Source organism: Camarhynchus parvulus, chromosome 5 (genome assembly GCF_901933205.1).
Source record: "Camarhynchus parvulus chromosome 5, STF_HiC, whole genome shotgun sequence".
Taxonomy (NCBI): Eukaryota; Metazoa; Chordata; class Aves; order Passeriformes; family Thraupidae; genus Camarhynchus; species Camarhynchus parvulus.
The window spans coordinates 1130918-1151366 of NC_044575.1; the positions used below are offsets into that span (position 1 = coordinate 1130918).

The 20449-nt window shown below is 41.8% G+C and overlaps 1 protein-coding gene across 1 annotated transcript; it reads right to left on the reverse strand.

Annotated features, from left to right (window-relative positions):
- Positions 1-1875: 1875 nt before the first annotated feature.
- KCNA4 (potassium voltage-gated channel subfamily A member 4) lies at positions 1876-5466 on the reverse strand. Its single transcript, XM_030949312.1, has one exon. The coding sequence runs from the start codon at positions 5464-5466 to the stop codon at positions 3499-3501; it is 1968 nt and encodes a 655-aa protein (XP_030805172.1). The 3' UTR covers positions 1876-3498.
- Between the last annotated feature and the right edge of the window lie 14983 nt (positions 5467-20449).

The window sequence follows — 20449 nt, forward strand, 5'->3', positions numbered from 1 at the left end:
GAAATGTATGTCAATGTGAAATCATTTGAACTACATTAGTAGAGCTAAAATGATCCCCAGTGTAAATCCATTCACATCAGCTACATCAGGAATGCATTTCACCACTCGAATTTAAACATGTAAAATGCCCAAGTCACAATAAAATTATTTTTCTGAGAGGTGTCCGTATCACTAGGAAAGGTCTGACAGAAGCAGGAGCAGTAATTTGGAGCCATAACAGCTCAATTAAAGGGTTTCTCTGGTACACAATTGCAACCGAGGTAATACTTAAATTTCTATTTCTTAAAGCACTTGGGATCTTTGGGTTTTAGCATGTTAGTGGTAGGACTTTGGCACGATAAACTATATTGTGACTGGACCAACAGATAGCTGAAAAATCAAATTATAAACCCAAGTAGAGCTATTTGCTTCCACTCTGGAATGCACAGTTCTTTCTGTGATTCAGAATGCTGACAGCACAACCTAGCACTGAGCTCTATAGCTCTTATTTATCATGACCAAGCGTTTATTCACTGCAGGAGGCTCCAGCATTACCTGAGGACACACCCAGAACATTGCTCTGCCAACTGCTAGGAGCCCCTACAGTCAGAGCTTCTCCTTCTGAGAGCAAGGTACTGCTCTGAAAACAGCCCAGCATGGACACTGCACGCTTGTTTAAATTAACAGCTGAGTGTTTGAAGAAGTTAAGATTACTTTTTTTTTTCTTTTAACAGTCATGTATCAAGGAAACAGAGCAAAAAACCAGTTTGATATTAATAGCAATCACTATTCTTTTGTGTTAACTATAGAAGACAAAACCAGCAGAGACTGTAATGAAGAACAGAACTGTAAATGAAATTGATGATGCAACAAACTGCATCTTCTTGCACTCCTGAACAGGAGTTTGCCAGCATCTGGTCTCAGCTGTTTATTAAAGCACTCCCCTCATGCTGAGCTCCCTGGCTACAGCATGGATGCATTTTCAAAGTGATTCAAAGAGTTTTCTCCTTTCCATCAGAGGTCTGAAATCCCATCTCTTATGAACCACCTCCCCTTCCAACCAGTCAATGCTGCAAGCATGTACTACTTATTTTCCCTAAGTTCTTTATTTACCTGCTCAGTGTTTCTTTCACTCCTAGCCTGTTGCCATGGTCCCAGGCACTAGATGCTCTCTGGTGTCAGACAGAACTAGGACCAAGCCATTCAGCAAGAGAACCCTCGTGTCCTTTAGGCCATTAACTGCTATCTGTGAAAGAAATACTTCCAGTTACAGATTTTTGCTGGGTTTTATAGAACACTCAGCCTCACTGCTGCTATTGCCCCCGTAGAAAAGAGTATTTAGCACATTGAACTCAGGTCAGCTGGAGTGAAATGTAACATTAAATTTTGGCAAATGCCTATGTATAAAATCACCGAGTCACTTCATTCAAAGCGCAGCTGGAATTGACACCACCACAATAAAAAGGAGCTTTTTTAATGCTTCACATCAAAAATATAGTGAAGCCTGCTCAGTGTTTTTAAATCAGGAATCAGACACTTAAACACACATTTTGAAGCAGGGCTCAGCACAACGCAGTCTTTTGTGTGTTGTCTTTTTTTTTATTTTTCTGCAATGCAAAAGAAGACAAGCAGAGAAACTTTTCGAAGAGACTCACAGAAAAACCATGAAGGCAAAACCCAACCATTAAAGAGAAGCCTGTGTCTGCAGCTCTGTTTGGTGCCACTGGATTCAGCAAACAAGGCTCATCATGTGTAATATCATGGATGCCCAATTCAGAGTGCATCTGTTGCTGCTGTAAGTCAGTCACCAACAAGTTCTCCCTGCAAAAAACCCTCCATCTCCACTCAGCTTTAAATTAACATTGCAAACTACTGTAATTCTGTGGTGTTGGTATGTCCTTTTTCCTTCCATAACAGCCTGTCCCAGACCTTAAAGTGCATATGCCAATTTGGTTCAAGTTTTATAATCTGGAATGTTCCACAGTGCCTCTTCAAAAACAGTGACGGCTTAATTGTGCCTTCCCTCGGTAATGGCAAGTCTGAAAAAACCTTGTTCTGAATCTATTATTTATGTTGTATGCAGCAATAGCTTACCTATCTTATTCTGGACTCTGGAATATACTGCAGGCCAGCTAATCTTTACCTACCTGAACCTCCTAGGCAGGGCAGTGGGAGGTTTTGACACATAGCAAAGCATAGCTGGCCTGAAAATCAGTGAAGAGAAACCATGGAATGCTTTCGCAAGGACTCCATGGGACCCAATATGTTCCTTTTGAAACCCAAAATGCCTGGTTTAGATCTTAAATGTTGCTTCAAATATACATGGCTGAAAGCTGTAATCAAGGGGAAATGCAGCACCAATAATAGCACATTATTAAAAGTCAGCAATCCTCCATTGTCAGCATTGTAACAACTGAGTATCTTATTATTTCTACCTCCCATACACCAAATTTCCTCAATACTGACAAAGTGCATGTACTAATCATAGACTCTGAATGCTAAATTAAGCAGAAAAAGAAAAAAAGGATAGAAATTATGTTGGTATTTCTTGAGAAATAGAAATCAGTAGAAAACACCGATTTCAAATAATTTTGATTAGAAAATTTTACTTCACAATCCTTTTCCAGATCACAGATATTCATAATTAAAAAGTGAATGGAATTGATGTCATGTCAGCTGTTTTGCCATCAGCATCACAGAGAAAGAAGAAACAATAAAATATGATGCAGAATTCACTCTCCCAATGATTGTCATTGAACTATTACATTAGTAAACATTCACAGTATGAAGTCTCTTTCAATATATCTCCAGCATATAAAGTAGTGCAAAAAAGCATTCCAGTCATTTTGCCTTTGCAGTCAGACCAGGTTTAACAATTCTCTTACTTCATTTCTTTCATTATTAGACAACAAATGCTGCAATGCCTCCAAAGAGAGTTATAAAAATAAACAATTTCTGGAGGGTCAACAGCCTTTCCAAAGTAAATTTCCAGTTAGAAACAAGCATTATAGATTTCAAGAAAAAAAAATTTAGATCTATCTTCTGTAGAATATCTTTTTACAATAAATTTACCATTTGAAAAACAATGACTATGGTATCCAATGATTTATGGTAGCTGCTATTAAAGCACTGATAAATAGATAAATGACTACCAAACTTCATTGTTTCTTACATAGTAAATACCTCTGAATGCCAACTTTTACCACAGAGCTGTTATTAGTGATGTCAACAGTTCATGCACCCACTTTAAAACTGACTTGGTTTTAATAAATTTTTCAGCCTCATGTGCAAAACACTTGCATTCTAATAAAAATATAAAGTCTGAAAATTTATCAGATCTAGCAATCCTTTCCTCAAGTTGTACCACTTATTTGATATGTAATACATGTTCAGCAATGCTTTTTTATTTGTATTTAACCATTAAATGGCATACTACTGTATGCTGCAGACTCTTGTTTGCATATTTTGTTATTTTCACTGCACTCTTTAATGCATAAATATATTTGGAAACGCTCAAAACTACACATCAGTTTCCACAGAATTTGAATTTACACAGTTTTTCTTCTCTGACTCACTGCTATTCCCCGTGTCCTGACTTTTAGTCTCCTTTACACAAAGAGATTCTTTAACTCCTTCTTCCATCTCCAAATACTCTGATTTATCCTCTGTGGACGAAGATGATGCGCTCCTAAATTTCTTCAGTAAATTTGTAGGGAGGTAAGGGCAACTGACAGCATTTTGCATCATCTGCGTGTGCTCTTCATTTTCAGTTTCTCTGTGGTAGAAATAGTTAAAATTGGAGACAATCACTGGCACTGGTAAAGCAATGGTTAACACTCCTGCAATGGCACACAGGGACCCGACTATCTTCCCACCCACGGTTATGGGTTTCATGTCCCCATAACCGACCGTAGTCATGGTCACTACGGCCCACCAAAAGGCATCTGGGATGCTTTGAAAATGGGTGGCAGGCTCATCAGCTTCTGCAAAATAAACAGCACTGGAAAACAAAATTACTCCGATAAAAAGGAAGAAGATGAGGAGGCCAAGTTCCCTCATGCTGGCCCTGAGCGTGTGGCCCAGGATCTGCAAACCCTTGGAGTGTCTGGAGAGCTTGAAGATGCGAAACACCCTGACGAGACGGATGATCCTCAGGATGGCAAAGGACATGGCCTGCTGGCTGCCCTGCTCCTGCGCCAGGTCCGTGCCCAGGGTGATGAAGTAAGGCAAGATGGACACAATGTCTATGATGTTCATGACGTTCTTGAAGAAGTGTGCTTTGCTGGGACACGCAAAGCAGCGCACTGTAAACTCGAAGGAGAACCAGATGATGCACACGGTCTCTACAATGAAAAAAGGGTCATTGAAGATGGTGTGCTCGCCGGCATCCAGGCGGAGAGACTCGTTGGAAAGCCCCTTCCCTAAGCTCAGGGACATGACGAATTCCTTGTCATCTCTGAACTCTGGTAAAGTCTCCAGACAAAAGATGACGATGGAGATCAAGATGACCAAGACAGAGACAATGGCGATGCCTCTGGCTGGACTGGAGCTTTCCGGGTACTCAAACAGCAGCCAAACCTGCCTCTTAAACTCATTCTCCGGCAAAACCTTTTCCTCTTCCTCTTTGACAAAACCTTCATCCTCCCTGAACTTGAGCATGGCCTCCTCCCCAAGCTGGTAGAACTTCACCTCCTCAGAGAAGATGTCAAAGGGCACATTGACCGGCCTCTTCAGCCGCCCACCGCTCTGGTAGTAGTACAGGATGGCGTCAAAGCTGGGTCGGTTCCTGTCGAAGAAGTACTCGTTCCTGAGAGGATCAAAGTACCTGCCCCGCTTGGCTGGGTCCCCCAGCAGCGTCTCTGGGAACTGAGCCAAGGTCTTCAGCTGGGTCTCGAAGCGCAGCCCCGACACGTTGATCACCACGCGCTCGCAGCACTCGTACTCGCTGTAGCGGACGGAGCTGTAACCCCCGGGGCCTCCCCCATCATCGGGCGGCTGGTCCGAGTAGGAAAACTCATCCTCCCCATAGTCATCGCTGTAGTAGAGCTTCCCTTCCTCCTCGTCGTCTTCATCCTCGTCTTCGTCCTCCTCCTCCTCCTCGCTCAAGTCCTTCAGTATTCTCTCCTCGGAACCACTGAGCGGCAGCAGCTCGGAGCAGGGGAAGGAGGCCCCACACTCCCTGCTGCCCAGTTGGTGGCTCCTCTTCTTGCCCTTCTTCCTCCTCTTGCCGCTCTGCCGGCGGGGCAGGCTGCCTGAGCGTGAGGAGGAGGCCCCACGGGCCTGCTCCTGGTGGTAGTGGTGGTAGGGCCCCCCTCCGCCCGCCGCCCCACCTTCCACCGCTGCCGTGGCCGCTGCCACGGCCGCCGCCGCCGCTGCCCGGGACTGGGCCAGGCGCTCCCGCTCGCGGGCCCGCGCCTGGGCCGCGTATCCATAGGGCATGTGGGTGTTGCAGCCGGAGCTGTCGGCGCTCACCATGGCCACCTCCATCCTGCAAGTCTTGTTTTGGTTTGTGGGCGCTTGCCCTGACGAGGTTTTGCGCTATTTACAGCGTGACTTTCGCAGCCGGGAAGTTCAAAGCCATCTGCGTTCGGAGGGCGGTCACCTGCGCGCCGAGCCGGGCAACGTGGTTGTAGCGCTGAATCTGAACTTTGGAAAAACACAGAGCCACATCTTCCTGTTCTCCGGAAGGTTTGACACAGACTACTGCTTTGCTAATGAGAAAGGATGAAATTCTCGGATTGGGCCAGAGAACAGCTGAGACCTTGTTCTTCCATCCACCAAGCCCCTTTATTTTCATTTATCTCCTGCAGCCATCACAGCTGTACCTGATCAGAATCATGATTGCCTCGCAGGCTATAAAGGCTGCATTCCTCAGGAAAAAAAGAAAAAAAAGCAAACCAAAGGGTACCTGTTCTCCTCAGATGGTTTTAGCTCATCATTGAAACCAAATGCAAATAGTCTCTTTCCTCATTATTTGTTCCTGATAATGCTTTGGCCTAGCACACTTTCTGTTTAATGTCATTTCTTGGAGAGCTGAAGTTAATTCCAGCCATCACTTCATTTACACAGTGAGGAGGTCTTTGCAAATCCTTTCTTCAGCCTGTCAACAATGTCTCAAACCTGGGAGCAGCACCCAGGGCATCAGCAGCAGTGGCAAGAGGAGGAGAAGGCGGTGGAGGAGGAGGAGGAGGAGATGAAGACTGAGAAACTGGCTCTGAGGTCCCCATAGGACACAAGGGGAGTGGATGGGTCACCCTTTGGTTATGGTCATGCAGAAGAAGCACTTAACCTGAGGCACATGCACAAACACACAAAAATAAACAAAACAAAAAGGGAAAAGATTGGATTGTTTTCCTAAAAGGTCACACCGATCAAATGAAACTGTGTCATCTATTACCATGGCATTCAAATCTTCTCCTGCCCACACTATTCACACTTCTACATTACACACACACCCACATCACATGCACAGAGATTTTGAACGACTCCGTGGGTAAGGATGTGGGTGGGTATGTCACATATATATAGAGACAGATACAAAATCCCCACCCATATAAGCACTTGCATCCATACAGAAACATATGCATGCTCCTGAAACACCAACACACATAAACACTAATAAAAATACTGCAACACACAATGCATTCAGGTCTTTGAGCACATATGTAAGAGATACACCTACATATATCCACGCAAAACATTAAAGAATAAATGTATCTAGACAAAGATCTTCTGTTGTATTTGCAGAAACACATCAGATGCTGGCATGTTACATTTTAATCTACAGCAGAATCGTGTTTCGATCACAATGAACATCTCGCTGGATTTAATTTGGAAACGGGCACGTACAATGCTCAGCCAAGTGAAAATACTGTGATATGTCAAGAAAACAACTGCAGGTGCACTGGAGCAACATCTACATGCAAGCACACACAAAACAAAACACAGCCCCTCACACCCCCCTTTGAAACAGAAGCCTCATCTATAGCTACATCTATTAAATACACGAGAGAAGGTGAACACGAACTATTAAATGACGCTATTTTTGAAACCGTACCTACGTGCCATGCAGAAGAAGACCCTAAAAACGCCGTTATACTTACTGATCCTAGGCAGAGAAATAGCAGCGCTGTTCCCGCTGGCGTAAGGACCGGGTGACAGCGGTGCCGAGGGGCTGTGCCGGCTGATCCACACTCGCAGGTGCCTGCGGTCAGTGCGCACCACAGGTTGGCCGCTTATTTCTGCCCCTTCCAGCCGGGTGCCGGGGCAGCGAGCCGGGGAGGCGGCCGGAGCTGGGCGCACCGGGCACCGCCGCAGCCGCTCCCGCTCGCCTCGGCATTGGCCACAAGGCAGCAACGAGCGAGGCTCTCGTCCCCGCGGGGAAAACGAAGGCGCTGTGCGTGTGCTTGTCGTGTGTGCTTGTCGTGTGCAGGGGCAGGCGCGATCGCCGCTCTCCGCAAGTCCGGCTCTGGCGGCAGGTCTGTCAATAAATCAGCGCTGGCTAATCCGTGCGCGGAGCCGGGCTCCGGCGGGGCCGGCTGCGAGCGGCGCCTGCCCCCGCCACGTCCGGGGCTCAGCCGGCTGCCGCCCGCTCCATCCACTTGTTGGGGGGTCCCAGCCCGGGGGGACGCGGCCGAGGAGCCGCCGGCCGGAGCGCGGAGAGCGGAGCGCTGGCAGGCGCTGCTGGCGGCCGAGGGTGCCGGGAGATGGGAGCCGGGAGATGGGAGGTGGGAGCGGGGCCAGCCCGCGGCACCGCGCCCCCGGCGCTCCGAGCCGGCCCTGTTGCTCCGGAGCCGCCGCCCGCCGCCGCTGCCGGGCCGCCGCCGGCCCCTGGCGGCCGCCGCCCGCACTGCGCCGCGCACGCCTCGGCACGGCTCGGATCGGCACGGCTCGGATCGGCACGGCACGGCTCGGCTGCTGCCCCCGCCTCGCCCCCCGCGCCCTGCTAACGCCGCAGTTATCGCAGTCGCTGTCGGGCTGGCGGACGAGGCTGTCCGCCCGGAGCGATGCTGCCAAGCCCGGCCTCTGCTCCCCTGGGTGTGCCCTGAAGGAAGCGAAACGCTTGGTTGAGGGTCGCTCGGATCTGGGTTCCAATAAACTCCAACAGATTGCAAAGCCAAGCCCGGATCAGATTTGCCAGAAGGAGAGAAGAGGTGGCCGCAGCTGCGCGCCGCTGCCTCGCCCGCCCCCGAGCCCCACGGCAGGACGAGCCAACATTCCCTCTGCTCCTGCAGCCATCTCGCAAATGAAGCCAAATGAACTTTCAGCCCTAATTCTGCACCTGAACAGAAAGCCGGTCCTAGTTCATGGCTAGAGGGTATGTTTGGCAGAGTTAACACCTCAAACGGCTGCAACGAATTCCCTGTCCCAGCTGCAGCACGAGCAGGGCATAGACTGCCTGCTCCTTTTGCACCTAGAGAATTGAAGCCGCGGCACATTCCACTCTCTGCAAGGGATGGCTGTGAAAATGCAGCTTGGCCATGTTTGACACTGCACCTCCAACTCTACTGTGGACACTCCTGCTTCCCCTCAAGGAAAAAAAAAGACTGAATGGAGAAGAAATCAAAGGGAGTGCTCGCACCAGACACTTTGCTTCAAGGTGTTTGCAGCTGGAGACAAATCCAGCATGCACAGCAAGTGGGTTGGGCATTTCTTTCATTGCCGAGGTCCTCCTCCACAGAGAAACGAAGACAGCCTGGTGACTATTTGCCTTTAGATCCCCAGCAGCACAACCCACATTATCCATGTGGGTCATGATCCATCTGTGTCTCTGCTGCCTACAGCAGTTACTGCCCATTCCCTTCATCCCACTCAGGTCAGTGGATGACCTATGACTATGTAGGGGAGCATGGGGGATCAGCCAGATAAACATGCTGGATGCCAGGCACCAAGTCTTGCCAACAGTGAAACATATAAATAGCACCTAGTGCTAACTGTTTTTTTCAACCATCACAATACTTCAGGTTCCATAGTCAATACAAAGTGAAAAACATAGATAAATCACTAATGTCATCCCAAATGCCATTAAAATATGATGTCTTCTGTTCAGCACAAAAGCAGTCCAAAATTTGGATGCAGTTAAACATCTATGAATTAATTTCCAATACCAAAACCCAGATTCTTCTGTAACCTGGCACAGGAGCCTACCAAAGTCATGGATCAAACCACTGCCATCACTTCAGCACAAGGCCATGTATGAAGCCATAAAAATACCAGAGTTTTCATAGGTAAACTTATTGGATCATTAGGAGCACCTAGACTCACTCCTTCTATTCTAGGGGCATTTTCAGAGTTCAGTCCCTTCATTTTCTAACAAGTGTTTTGTTGCTTTTTATCAGTAGGATTTGAACACCCTTTTATTTCTTTTTTGAGATGTTTCAAGGACTTGGGGCAAAATACAATGGCTTATTTAGCTTTTACTTCTCTTTCAAAATCTCAGGTGCATTGTCTTGTCATTATCTTGTGACTGTTAAAATGAAAAATTCAGTGGACATCTGACCAAAAAAGAGAAGTAGAAACAGACCAATCACTCTGATATTCCTTTTTGAGCACTGTTATTCTTTCTGGTTCTAATAGCTAAAGCCTTTATTTACCTAAAGGTAAATAAACTATGGTGTATGATTCTATACACACATAACTGACAATGGGAGAAGCAGAATAGCTTTTTTGTGCCTTTTAAAATCCATTCTAATGTAATAGGGATCACGTAACCACATTCAATCTAGCTCAGAGGTCTTACTTGATCCAATTTTTAACTGATTTAAAAGCAAAAAACAAGCTTTAAGTATTTGCAGATGAATACTGTGACTCATTTCATTCAGCTTTGTATTTTCACAGTGTTCAAAGACCAATATTTATTTAAGAGCTATTACATTTCCTCTGCTCCTTCACATTGATAAGGGATAATATTATTGGTAGAACAAAGAGAGAATACCCACACATCACTATCTTTGATAGAAATGTTGTATTTTAGTAAAGGATCCTTAAGGTATGCTGCCACACAGATTTGTCCTGTTTTACAGTGATGTAGGTGAGAAATATGTATCACTGCTTATCTATGAAAAAATGCACAACCATTTAATACATTTCCATGCAAAGGGAACATGAGGTTTACAAAGCTTCATTTATGTTTCTGTGCCCAATATTAATTTATGCTGCAATTCACACTGGCAGGGTCTGGCCTCAGTCCAACCCTCCCCTCCCTGCTGTAATCTCTGCAGTGAATAAAACTGAGCCACAGCTCAGTACTGACTGCACTTCCAGACCATGAATTATTCTACATTCAACCTTCTCTTTTTGCCCTTCCGCTCTTTCCTATGCTTGCTTCACTGTTATTTCTATTCACCTCTCAAGGCAACACATCCATCTGTAAGATCATCCCTGTGAGAGCAGGGGCTCCTTTCTAAACAAGCAAAATGTTGTAGCAGTGGGAACTCAGGATAACCAGGCTGTGGTCACTACAGCATTTCTGAAACATGATTCAGAACTTGCATTTCCACCTCCTCTCAGCTGTTTGCAGTGCTAGAGACCCTGAGGTACCAAAGTAGCAGTGAATTCTTGCCTCCACAAATAAGTTTTGTCTCCCAGCGGTTGTATCACTTCAGGAAGTTCATATTTTATTCATATTTTACTAACTAGGCTCTGTAAGACTCACCTGTCAAAGAATCTGGCTCAAGTACTCTTCTTTTGAATATGACTGGCAGTATTTAATGAGACACTTGGCAGACTAAAATACAGCCTTATCCTCAGCCAGTTCTTCCACACAACCTGTGTGAAAAGCACATCTGTTCATTCCTTGTGCTTCAGCAGGCTCACCCAAGGAAGCTGATGCTCTAGAGAACAGCAGCCCTTTCATATTTTTCTCAGGAAAGTTTGCAAAACCATGGCCATTCACTGCTGAGTTTAGGATGAACAGCAGTAAAAACTGATGGTATTTTTACTTGGAGAATGATTTCTCGTACCAGAGTATGGATTTACTTAGAAAACAGGATAAAAATACCACATATGTTCTATTTTTGGACCTGAATATTTCTCCATTCATTCTGAGCAGACAGGGACTCATCTCAAGTCTATTCTGAAAAATGACAATAGCAGAAAAAAAAAAAAATAAGGATAGTCTGGAGAGAAAGCTTCTAAATGAGGAACCAGATTTCCAAGATACCCACAGGCACATCAATCATAATGCTGACATCCTTTTTCTATCCAGTATAACAGGGGTTATTTATCACCTTTTTTTTTCCTAATAATTTGGTTTTAGCTGAAATGGAAGAGCCTGGATCACGCACTGTGCCTTGTTACAGATATGCCAAGCAGTAGTGAGAAGGGTGGATCTGCAGTCTGGAAACTGTTATTTTAATTAAATCATGAAGGAGATGAATTAGTTTCACAGAATTACTTAAATTACCATGTCATTGGATTTGCTCTATTTCTGCATTTAACAATAAGTGTGTTATTCTGAATACCCAATATTCCATCTCTGCTGACAGAAAGTGCAATGATTACAAAACTTGAAAATATCAGATGCTGTTAAAAATCCCCATTTGCATATTTTTTTGTCCAGATCAGAAAACATTATGAGGGCGTAGTAGATTTATTTCTCCCTGGGATTTTATAAGGAATATTCTGGAGAAAAATCAGACAGTAGGACAGTACTTAAAGTAAATTTGCATTATGAAGTTAACCATGACTTGAGGAACAACTGTAAAGAAACATCTATATGACAAGATATTGCCAAAATATCTCAAAACTATTCCTGTTAAAATATACAATGATTGTCAGCTGGAATTCAGGCATCTCATGCTCCAGGAATGTGCAATAGCAAGATGTTATGTGAAGAAGCCTGTAAAGAAAGGAAATTTAGATGTTAAGTATGGCATCAAACATAGCTTACGTATATATTTGTAGGTAAAAAAGGATATTTCCATGAAGTTCTAGGAGATAGATGATGGTAAATTTCTAGTAAATATGTTTTTAAGATTTCTGTTTAAGAAATGGTTATGAATGGAATACATGGATGAGGGAACTGTAGGATCAGACAAAAAGTAGGCATGCACCATTGTAGTTGTAGCACTCCAAACCATACTAGAAGGCTCTACTTACACTGATTGTTACACATAAATTAGATGATAAACATACATTTACTGGGCTAGAACATTTCCTGCTAAGGATTCGGGGCTGTAACTGCAGTAGGTACACAGGTGTCTTGGTTCACAAGTTGATGGTAGTCAGATGGAGCTTCCAGATGAACCTCTGGGTCAGAGCCAGATTAGTCTGCTCTGACTGTTTTGTCACCCTGCTGACAAACACAGAACAGCCAGGGGAGACTCCAGATGAGAGTGGGAAGGAGAGAAGCAGCCACCAGACCTCATAACATTCAGCAGATCAACAGAGGAAGGACCACAGGCCTTTCCCTTTGATGTTCAAAGGTGTATGAGAGGTGATGCTTTCATGCCACCCTGGCTCTGAAGGATCATTCTTCTCCTGATGTAATAAGGATGCAGAAAATTGCTCCATGTTTTAAGAAGAAACTTGTTCTGCAGGGTCTGAGTTGGTGACATGTGGCAGAACTGTGTCAGAGTATTCAGATAACCAGGCAAAAAATCTGATTCCACTTTTTTTCCAAAATATGCAATCACAAACTCTGGAGGAATGTGTGTGCATTTTTAACCAGCCTTGCATGTCTGAGAAAATATAAAAATTTTTAATAAGGAGGACTATGTTGACAAAAATGAGAATATATTCAATCCTATTCCTAATGGCTTCAAAAAGAGATTCACATGGGAGATGGATGTCTGGAAGTTTTACGTGCCATGTGTATTGACCCAAACAAACTGTTCTCCAGTAAATTATACTTTCCTCTAGTTTATTAAACCTCTCTATTTGGGAGATACTGTTGTGTGATCTCAGGGGTGTATTAAGCACAGAAGTAACAGAGAAAAAGATGTTCCCAGCTTGAATAAACACATAGAATTAACCAACTTTAGCAGAGTGCAATACTCAACAAAGTTGGAGAAAAAATGAATTGTTAAGATTATTAAATGAAATAAATATTCCTGTGGCCAATTTTGAACTAGCAAACAGTGTAGAAAAAAAATCCTATAATAGCATTTATTTTGGTATACTACAAGGTAAACAAATAGTTACGGTGTTTTCAGTGTGACATTTACTGAGGAAAGCCTTTCCAGAATGGAAGTGCCCTTTCTAGAGTACTGTCATTGGTCTGGGCTCCAGGGACTAGCTGGGAAACAAGAAGTTAAAATAGGTAGCACAAAGGAAATATAAAAATTGCTTTAACACTGATGCAGAAATTGAGTTACTAAAAATACTTTTAAAATTACCCTTTTGAAGAAGACCTGCACTTCAGAACATTGAGGATCATTTACAGTAATGCTTGGGAGGGCTGAGGTGCAGTTAATGCAAGGAAATATTAAATTCTGTATATTGGATGAAGCATCCAGCCCTTTCTGCAGAGGGAAGAGGAAATGGTGTTCTGGAAATCACAGGCTGCCTTCCCTCATGTTCACACAGAGCTGCCACAGGCAGGGGAGGGAGGATTTGCACCCTTTGTCTGGCTGTGCACAAGGCAGGAAAAGCTGGGAGATATTTACTGTCATAGCCTCATTAGGCTAAGAAGTCATCCCAATAAATGATTTGCATATGCAAATCAGAAATAACCCATAGAGAGCTGATGTTCTTTTGTACCCTGGTGGCAGAAGTGTCACTGTGATATTTTCTGAAAAATCCCTTCGCCAGGATTTCTTCTCCTGGGAAGCTGAGAAGCCTCAGAGGAAAATGAAAACAATAATTATCTGATTTGCTTCTTCTGCATTTTGCTGCTTTGGAATGTGGTTTGAACATTGTTTACCAACTGGTCATTGTTTGATTGGTTTCATGTGAACTGTGTCAGGACTCTGGAAAGAGTCACAAGTTTTTCATTATTATCTTTTGTTTCTCATTATTATCTTCTGTCTGCGTCCTTTCTCTATTCTTTAGTATAGCATAATATAATATCATATCATATCATATAATAATAATTTAGCCTTCTAAGAATATGGAGTCAGATTCATCATTTCCTTCCTGCCATGGGGGACCCAGAAAATACCACAGCAGAGGAACTCCTGGGAAACACCTAGTTAATATTAGCTCAGTTCTACCCTATTCCTGTCCCAGGTCAGTAAAGCCTCCTTATCAACCTCTAAATTTAGAGAACTCTTGTGGTTCTCAGCTGCAGAGTACTCCAGCAAATTTCTTCCCATCTGTCAGTGTGGGCACTCTCACTGTGTTATTATGTGCCCCTGGGCATTGCTTAACTATTGTTGAACACGAGCAGGGACAGGAATTTTCATAGAGAGATCAAAAGCCAAACCATTTTGTAAGTTTATTAATACAATTATCATTTTTATGAGATCCTGAGAACTGCTTTAATGTTAGCTACTTTAAAAAATTGGGCATCATACCTGTGTCAAAAGCCTGTGTCAGAAATTAGAACGTGGAAATTACAGCCCAAGAGTTAATCTTGGCACGTAAGCCCAAGGTTGAAAGTCTTACTGAGGTGTGTTGTTAAACTTAGAGTTTTAAGTGGACCTAATGGTCCGGGTGCTTCAGGTCTCTCAGGCTAACGTGGATTAATTCCTTTCCTCTATTGAAGTCAAAAGCTTCAGTGAATTGTTCAAGACTAGGCCTGTGTAGCTAATTAGTTGGAAATGGAGCCTTCAATAGCCTGCTCTGGGCTTAGGAATGGCTCACCACATTCCCCCATGTGGCTCTCTTGAAAAGGCACATAAAACAATGAACCACCTACCTCTCCCTTAAATGCAACAGGAATAGAGTTGAACTTTCATTTTTGTCAATATATTTCTCCATACCCATTCCCTAACAGAGCATAATGCCAAAGAATTTGGGGAGGTTTGTGGGGAGCTAAAGAAGAAGACTAAATCCCTCTGTGCTGTGATCACAGATCCCCTTACCCAACTCTAAACAATAAACAATAAATAAATAAATAAAACATCACAAAACAATGCTCTCCTTATGAGCACAGAGCCTCTCACAGGGGATTGTTGGTGTGTCAACTGTGAAAGCCTCCTCTGCAGGGGCTGTGAGCTCAACATTCACCCCATTTCTCTCACCCTGAAATGGAATAATCACTGAATACTGCCCACACTGACAGCACAGCACACAAGTAGAAATAATAGCTAGCCACAAGTAGAAATAATAGCTTGGCAGTGAAACCATTCCCTAAACAACAACAACAAAACCCCACCACACTCACAGGCTGCTCTATCACGGTCCTTCTAATCTGTTGAACACCCACTTTCAGGTAAAGTAATTTTCATTATAAATTAATAGTGTTAATTAATTAGTAGTAAATATTAGTAATACTGTCATAATACTACAGTAAATAGTAGTAAATTCATTATTAAATTAGTAATGTATTAATTTAGTTAATTGTAGATATAAAATAAATAAATAAATACTAGCAACAGGACTAGACCCCCTTCTGGTTAAAATGACTTTCACAAGGCAAGCTCCTATTCAGGGATGTTCATTGGAAGCTTCAATAAGGCAAAAGCCAAGAGAACTAGTGTATAAAAATCCAGCACATCTTCTCACCTGGACAGGTTTTTCATCCTTTCTGCCATGCTCACTTCAGGAAGTCAGCTTCAGATACTCTTGAGGAAATTTTATAATGTAATATCTCTTTATTTTTTCTCTTCCTGGAGAAAAATGAGGAATGCTAAGCTTTTCCAGACACTTACCCTGACCCAGAGAAGGAAAATTTGAGAGTGTAGTGCCGATGAGAGTGCTCTAGAGACCAAGGTTCTCTCTTCAGCCATAGTCAAACAATGGAAAAAGCAATCATTTCTATTTCTGGGCACTTCTGTGTCTCTGTAGCCCCCTGTTAGGTGAGAAGGCTCTGCAGTTATTTCCTGTATCCTGGGGTGAACTTGTACAACTCCCTTAGCACCTCAGTAAGAGAGCTGCATTCACCAATGCTGCCACTGCTGAGAGCACTGAAACTAAGCAATGAAAATGAAGCTACTTTATTTACAAGCTGATTTTCTTGTGAGTCATTAACATCAGGAGCTCAAAATCTGCCCAGATCCATCCACTTCAATAAGTTCAAGCTCCATTTTAAGCAAAATTTGTTTACGAAGTGAAGAGGGACCCAAGTGAAGCTCTCTAACACAAAGCTGAGCTCAGTCTTCAGGATCTTTTCATAATTACAATTTGAACATACTGATATTATTATTTATCAAGGCAAACAATTATCAAAACCACAAGGTTTGCTAATTCAGCACCACCAAGATTCTTCCAATGGAAGGTGTTGTGGGTGGCCTACAATGTCTGTTCTGAAAAAATTGATGGTTTAATAAATATAATACTATTGTATAATAATCTATATTATATACATATATAATATTATATACCATATAATATTATTATACTATATATATTCTAAATACACTATATTCTAAATATACTATATATATTCTAAATACAATTATATATAATTGGATAATAATAATATTGTATAATAAACAATGCTGGCTCAGCTGGGGCATCTGAAAAATGTAGATATGTGTGCATTACACCTGGAGCTGAATTCTAGAGTCACACCTTGCTGGTGCAAAGTGATTTACATAAAGAAAAGTTTAACTATTTCAAGAAATGTCCACCAATGTCCTTCCTGCATAGTGGAATAGGTACATTTCTGCTACCCATGCATGTGCAGAACACATCTTCGCACATCTGCAGGGGCATATCCACACAATTCTCAGCTCTCTGAGGGCTTACTTTGTGCATCCTCAAGGTTATTAAATGACAGAAAATGGGACCTCAATCATCTATGGAAGAATAAACCTAAGTCAGAAAAATAAATCCATCCTTCAATAATCTTTACTTTCTTTCACACATGTGTAAAGAAGTGGGAAAGGGTTCCAACTGTGTTTTAAAACCAAAAGAATACAAAATCTTTCTGTGAAACACAAATTCCTAATTTGCTCTTTCCTTTGTTGGCAAAGGGAAAGACAAGATTTAACTGAAATATCAATCTAAAGGTGGCTAAAGCAACCCAGAATACACCTAGAATAATAAAGGTAGAAATTAGCATTTTAATGATGGGGAGGTGAATGAATCCTGACAAAAACTTTCTCTGAATACAGTCAAAACAAATTTCCTGTTTAATCCACAAATAAAGAAAAGGGCTTTTTGCATTTTTCATTTATGTCAGAGTCCATTACCCACCTGTAGGACCTTCTTTAGGAAGAGAAATAAATGAGCAAGTACAGCTTTATGGGGTTCTTTATAAAGTCTTGGTTCTGCAGAGTAGGAGTTCCAAACGTATGTTATTTTACATTTGAGAAAATGTCTGACAGATCAGAGGGTGTCAGGCAGTTCTAGAACTTCCTTTATGTTAACAATGCACCCTGTCAAAGTAGTGTAAAAAATTCTGGCATAACAATGTCCATTATCAAGGGAACTCATAATTGGCTTTCATATCAGCTTTCCTTCTTAAAATAGCCAAACCAGCAAGGCAGATAATTGAAAAGTTCACAGAGAAGTGATTATGCTCTGACTATAACAATCAAAATGCCAACAGACTAAAGATTTATTACACACCTAAAAGGCTGAATTTTTGTTTACAGGTGACAAAAAAGCCAGCCTTTTATTATTTATTTTAATATTTAAATAAAATATTAAAATAAATAATAAAATAAAAATAAATAATAAATTATATTAATAAAATTATCAAAATATAAATATTATTAATAAAGAAATAACAATTGAATAAAAATAAATAAATATATTAATGCCACCCCTTAATGCATTCTACTGAGATTTACACATTTTGTTTGTGGCATTTCAGCACTTTCTACACCCTGGTTCAACAAGGTAAACAAAATGTATCTTTCTGAAAGGAAGTGATAAGTTACTGTCAAAATCCAAAATACAAAGAATTCTCAGAAGCCTTTAAGCCAGAAATTAAACACAAGATTTGATCTGAAATCATAGAAAAAGCTTCCAAACTTAAGTACTAGAAACAAAAATGTAAATTTATAGTTTAAAGCAGGAACATGCTAAGCTAAACAAAAGAAAGTTCAGAATTTTAGAGTCTAAAATACAAAGAAAATAAAATCAGCTGCAGAAATAAACAAAAATATTAAAATACAGTACTGTAGGTTTGTGTCATGACATAATTAATTAAGAAAACTTACACTTTAACATAAGTCCATAAAACAAAATATTTAAAAATTGCCAAAACCGTAAATATCCTTGTTAACAGTGTTTTATTAATCAATAACTCCTTTAAAAGTCTTATTACTAACAATCTTAAGACCTTCTAAACCATACTATAACAATGTGAGCCGAACTCACCCTTCCTACCTATGCAAAAAAAATAAAATAAATAAACCCCATCATCAAAAACCACTTAAAAGTCCCATCTCTAACTCATTCAGAACTCCCCACAACTAAATTATCACAAGTTACATTGCCTTTTTTGGACCACTTTTTTGTACCCCAACACATCCTGATGCTCCTTGCTGAGCTGTGCTGTAATTAGCTCTTAATGTATCTTAATTAATGTATCCTTTTGTTATGTCTCACACGATGGGAAGTTGTCTGGAATGGTTTGTTGGAACCCTGGCTGCTGAGAATTTCAGACTTTCTGAGCTGGCAGGCACTGATCCCCAAGAGAACACTGCATTTGACCTGAGGCTGTGGAGAAGCTTCCAAAATTGAGTGACAGAACTGGGATTGTGGGTGTGGAGTTTGAATAGAAGTGTGTGATATCACAGGGGGGGAAAACTCAGAGTTTAAGGGTTTAGAATACACTAATATACATATTGCAAGATGGAGGTTTTAGGGCAGAGGCTGGTCCTTCTTCTTCCCCTTCTTCTCCACCTTCTCCTTCTTCTTCTCCACCTTCTCCTCCATCTTCTCCACCTTCCTTCTCCATGGGTTGGGGTGGTTTTCTGTAATTGGATTAAAAAGTCAACATTGCAGGCACAGGCGGTTGGTTATTGGGTTAAAAGTGAAAATAATTTAGGTGTAATTTCTTAATTGGACAGTTTAGCCTTAAGAGGCCTTGTAGAGATAGTTAGCCATTTTTGTAGCTTGTTGGTAGAATGCTGCAGAACTCAGAGCTTGTAAGACTGTGATATAGATAAGAAATAACAAATATTTTAGCCCAAACATGAAATACCGTCTCGAGCGCTTCAGTCCCGACCTTGATGGAGGGAGAAAAGAAGCCAAAACCAGCAACTGCTCCTATGGAATTTGATGTAACAGACATCATTCCTACGATGCTTTCCCACCGTTGTGTTCTTTGCACAAGCCTAGCCCAAACAGCAAATTCCCCTGGGCCACGAGACCCAAAATGGCATTTGGTGAGGTTTTCTTCCAGTAGGATTCTTCCTTCCAGTCTTGCATTCAACCCAGAGTTCTGCCCGTGGTTTCACCTTGCTGGTTTTTGATGTTGATGAGGAAAAAGTTGATGTTTAAAAAGAAAAAATTATTGCATTGAAAATTTATGAAGGTGACATGGCAATGATACCTACTTTCTATTTTATATTTAGCATCAAAATATGTCATCAGTCAGCTGCAATCTTCTGTCTTCTGCAGCTTAAATGTTAGTTAAGAAACTAACATTTATTAAATCTTGCCATTGTAATTAAGAGATGAACTTCGTAATTTCTTTTGAAAGGGCCGTTATCTGATTTTCAGCAGTTTCTCTCATTTTCAAGGAATTTCTCTTTGGACCTTTAGTACCTTCCTTCCTATGCTTTTCTGGGACAGCATAAAGGAACAAAAAATATGAAAAATGTACTATATAATTCCAAATATATCACACCAAAAAAAATCAGTAAAAGAAACAAAATAATTCTCAGTATTCACTGAGAATTAGAATCAGTAACAAGGGCTCTGAACAGCTCTCAAGTGTAATTCTCTGTACCTGCCTATTCTGGCATAAGGGAGAATTGTTTCCCAGGCTGGAGTCCACTCATTAAAGAGTCTGTGTAAAAAAGTTCTGTGAATTTTATGGTAAAGCAATGCCAAATACAGCCCAAAGGGCAGGATTTAGAAACAACCTCTTCCAAATGAGGCACTGAATGCAAACACAAGTGCCCTGTTTTTCTAATGACATGAATCAGAAAGTCCTGGCAAGAAATTCTTCATTAATACATGTGCTGAGATTTTCACCTTGCAAGTAGGGAAAGACGCTGCTGTACTGCCTAATTATACAGTTATTTTACTGAGAACTTTTTTTTTCCTTTTCTAAAATGACCAGCACTTAACTATTCTGCCCACTGCCTAATTTTCATAATTGAACTCTTTTCATCTCTGGGAAAGTGTAATTCCCCAGGGATATGAGTCGTGTAGGGGTTGGACTCTTTCCACTCTTACCTGTCATCCTCAAATTCTTCCTCAGCTACAAGAAATGTTTCCTCCCCTGAGGTCAGCCCCCCAG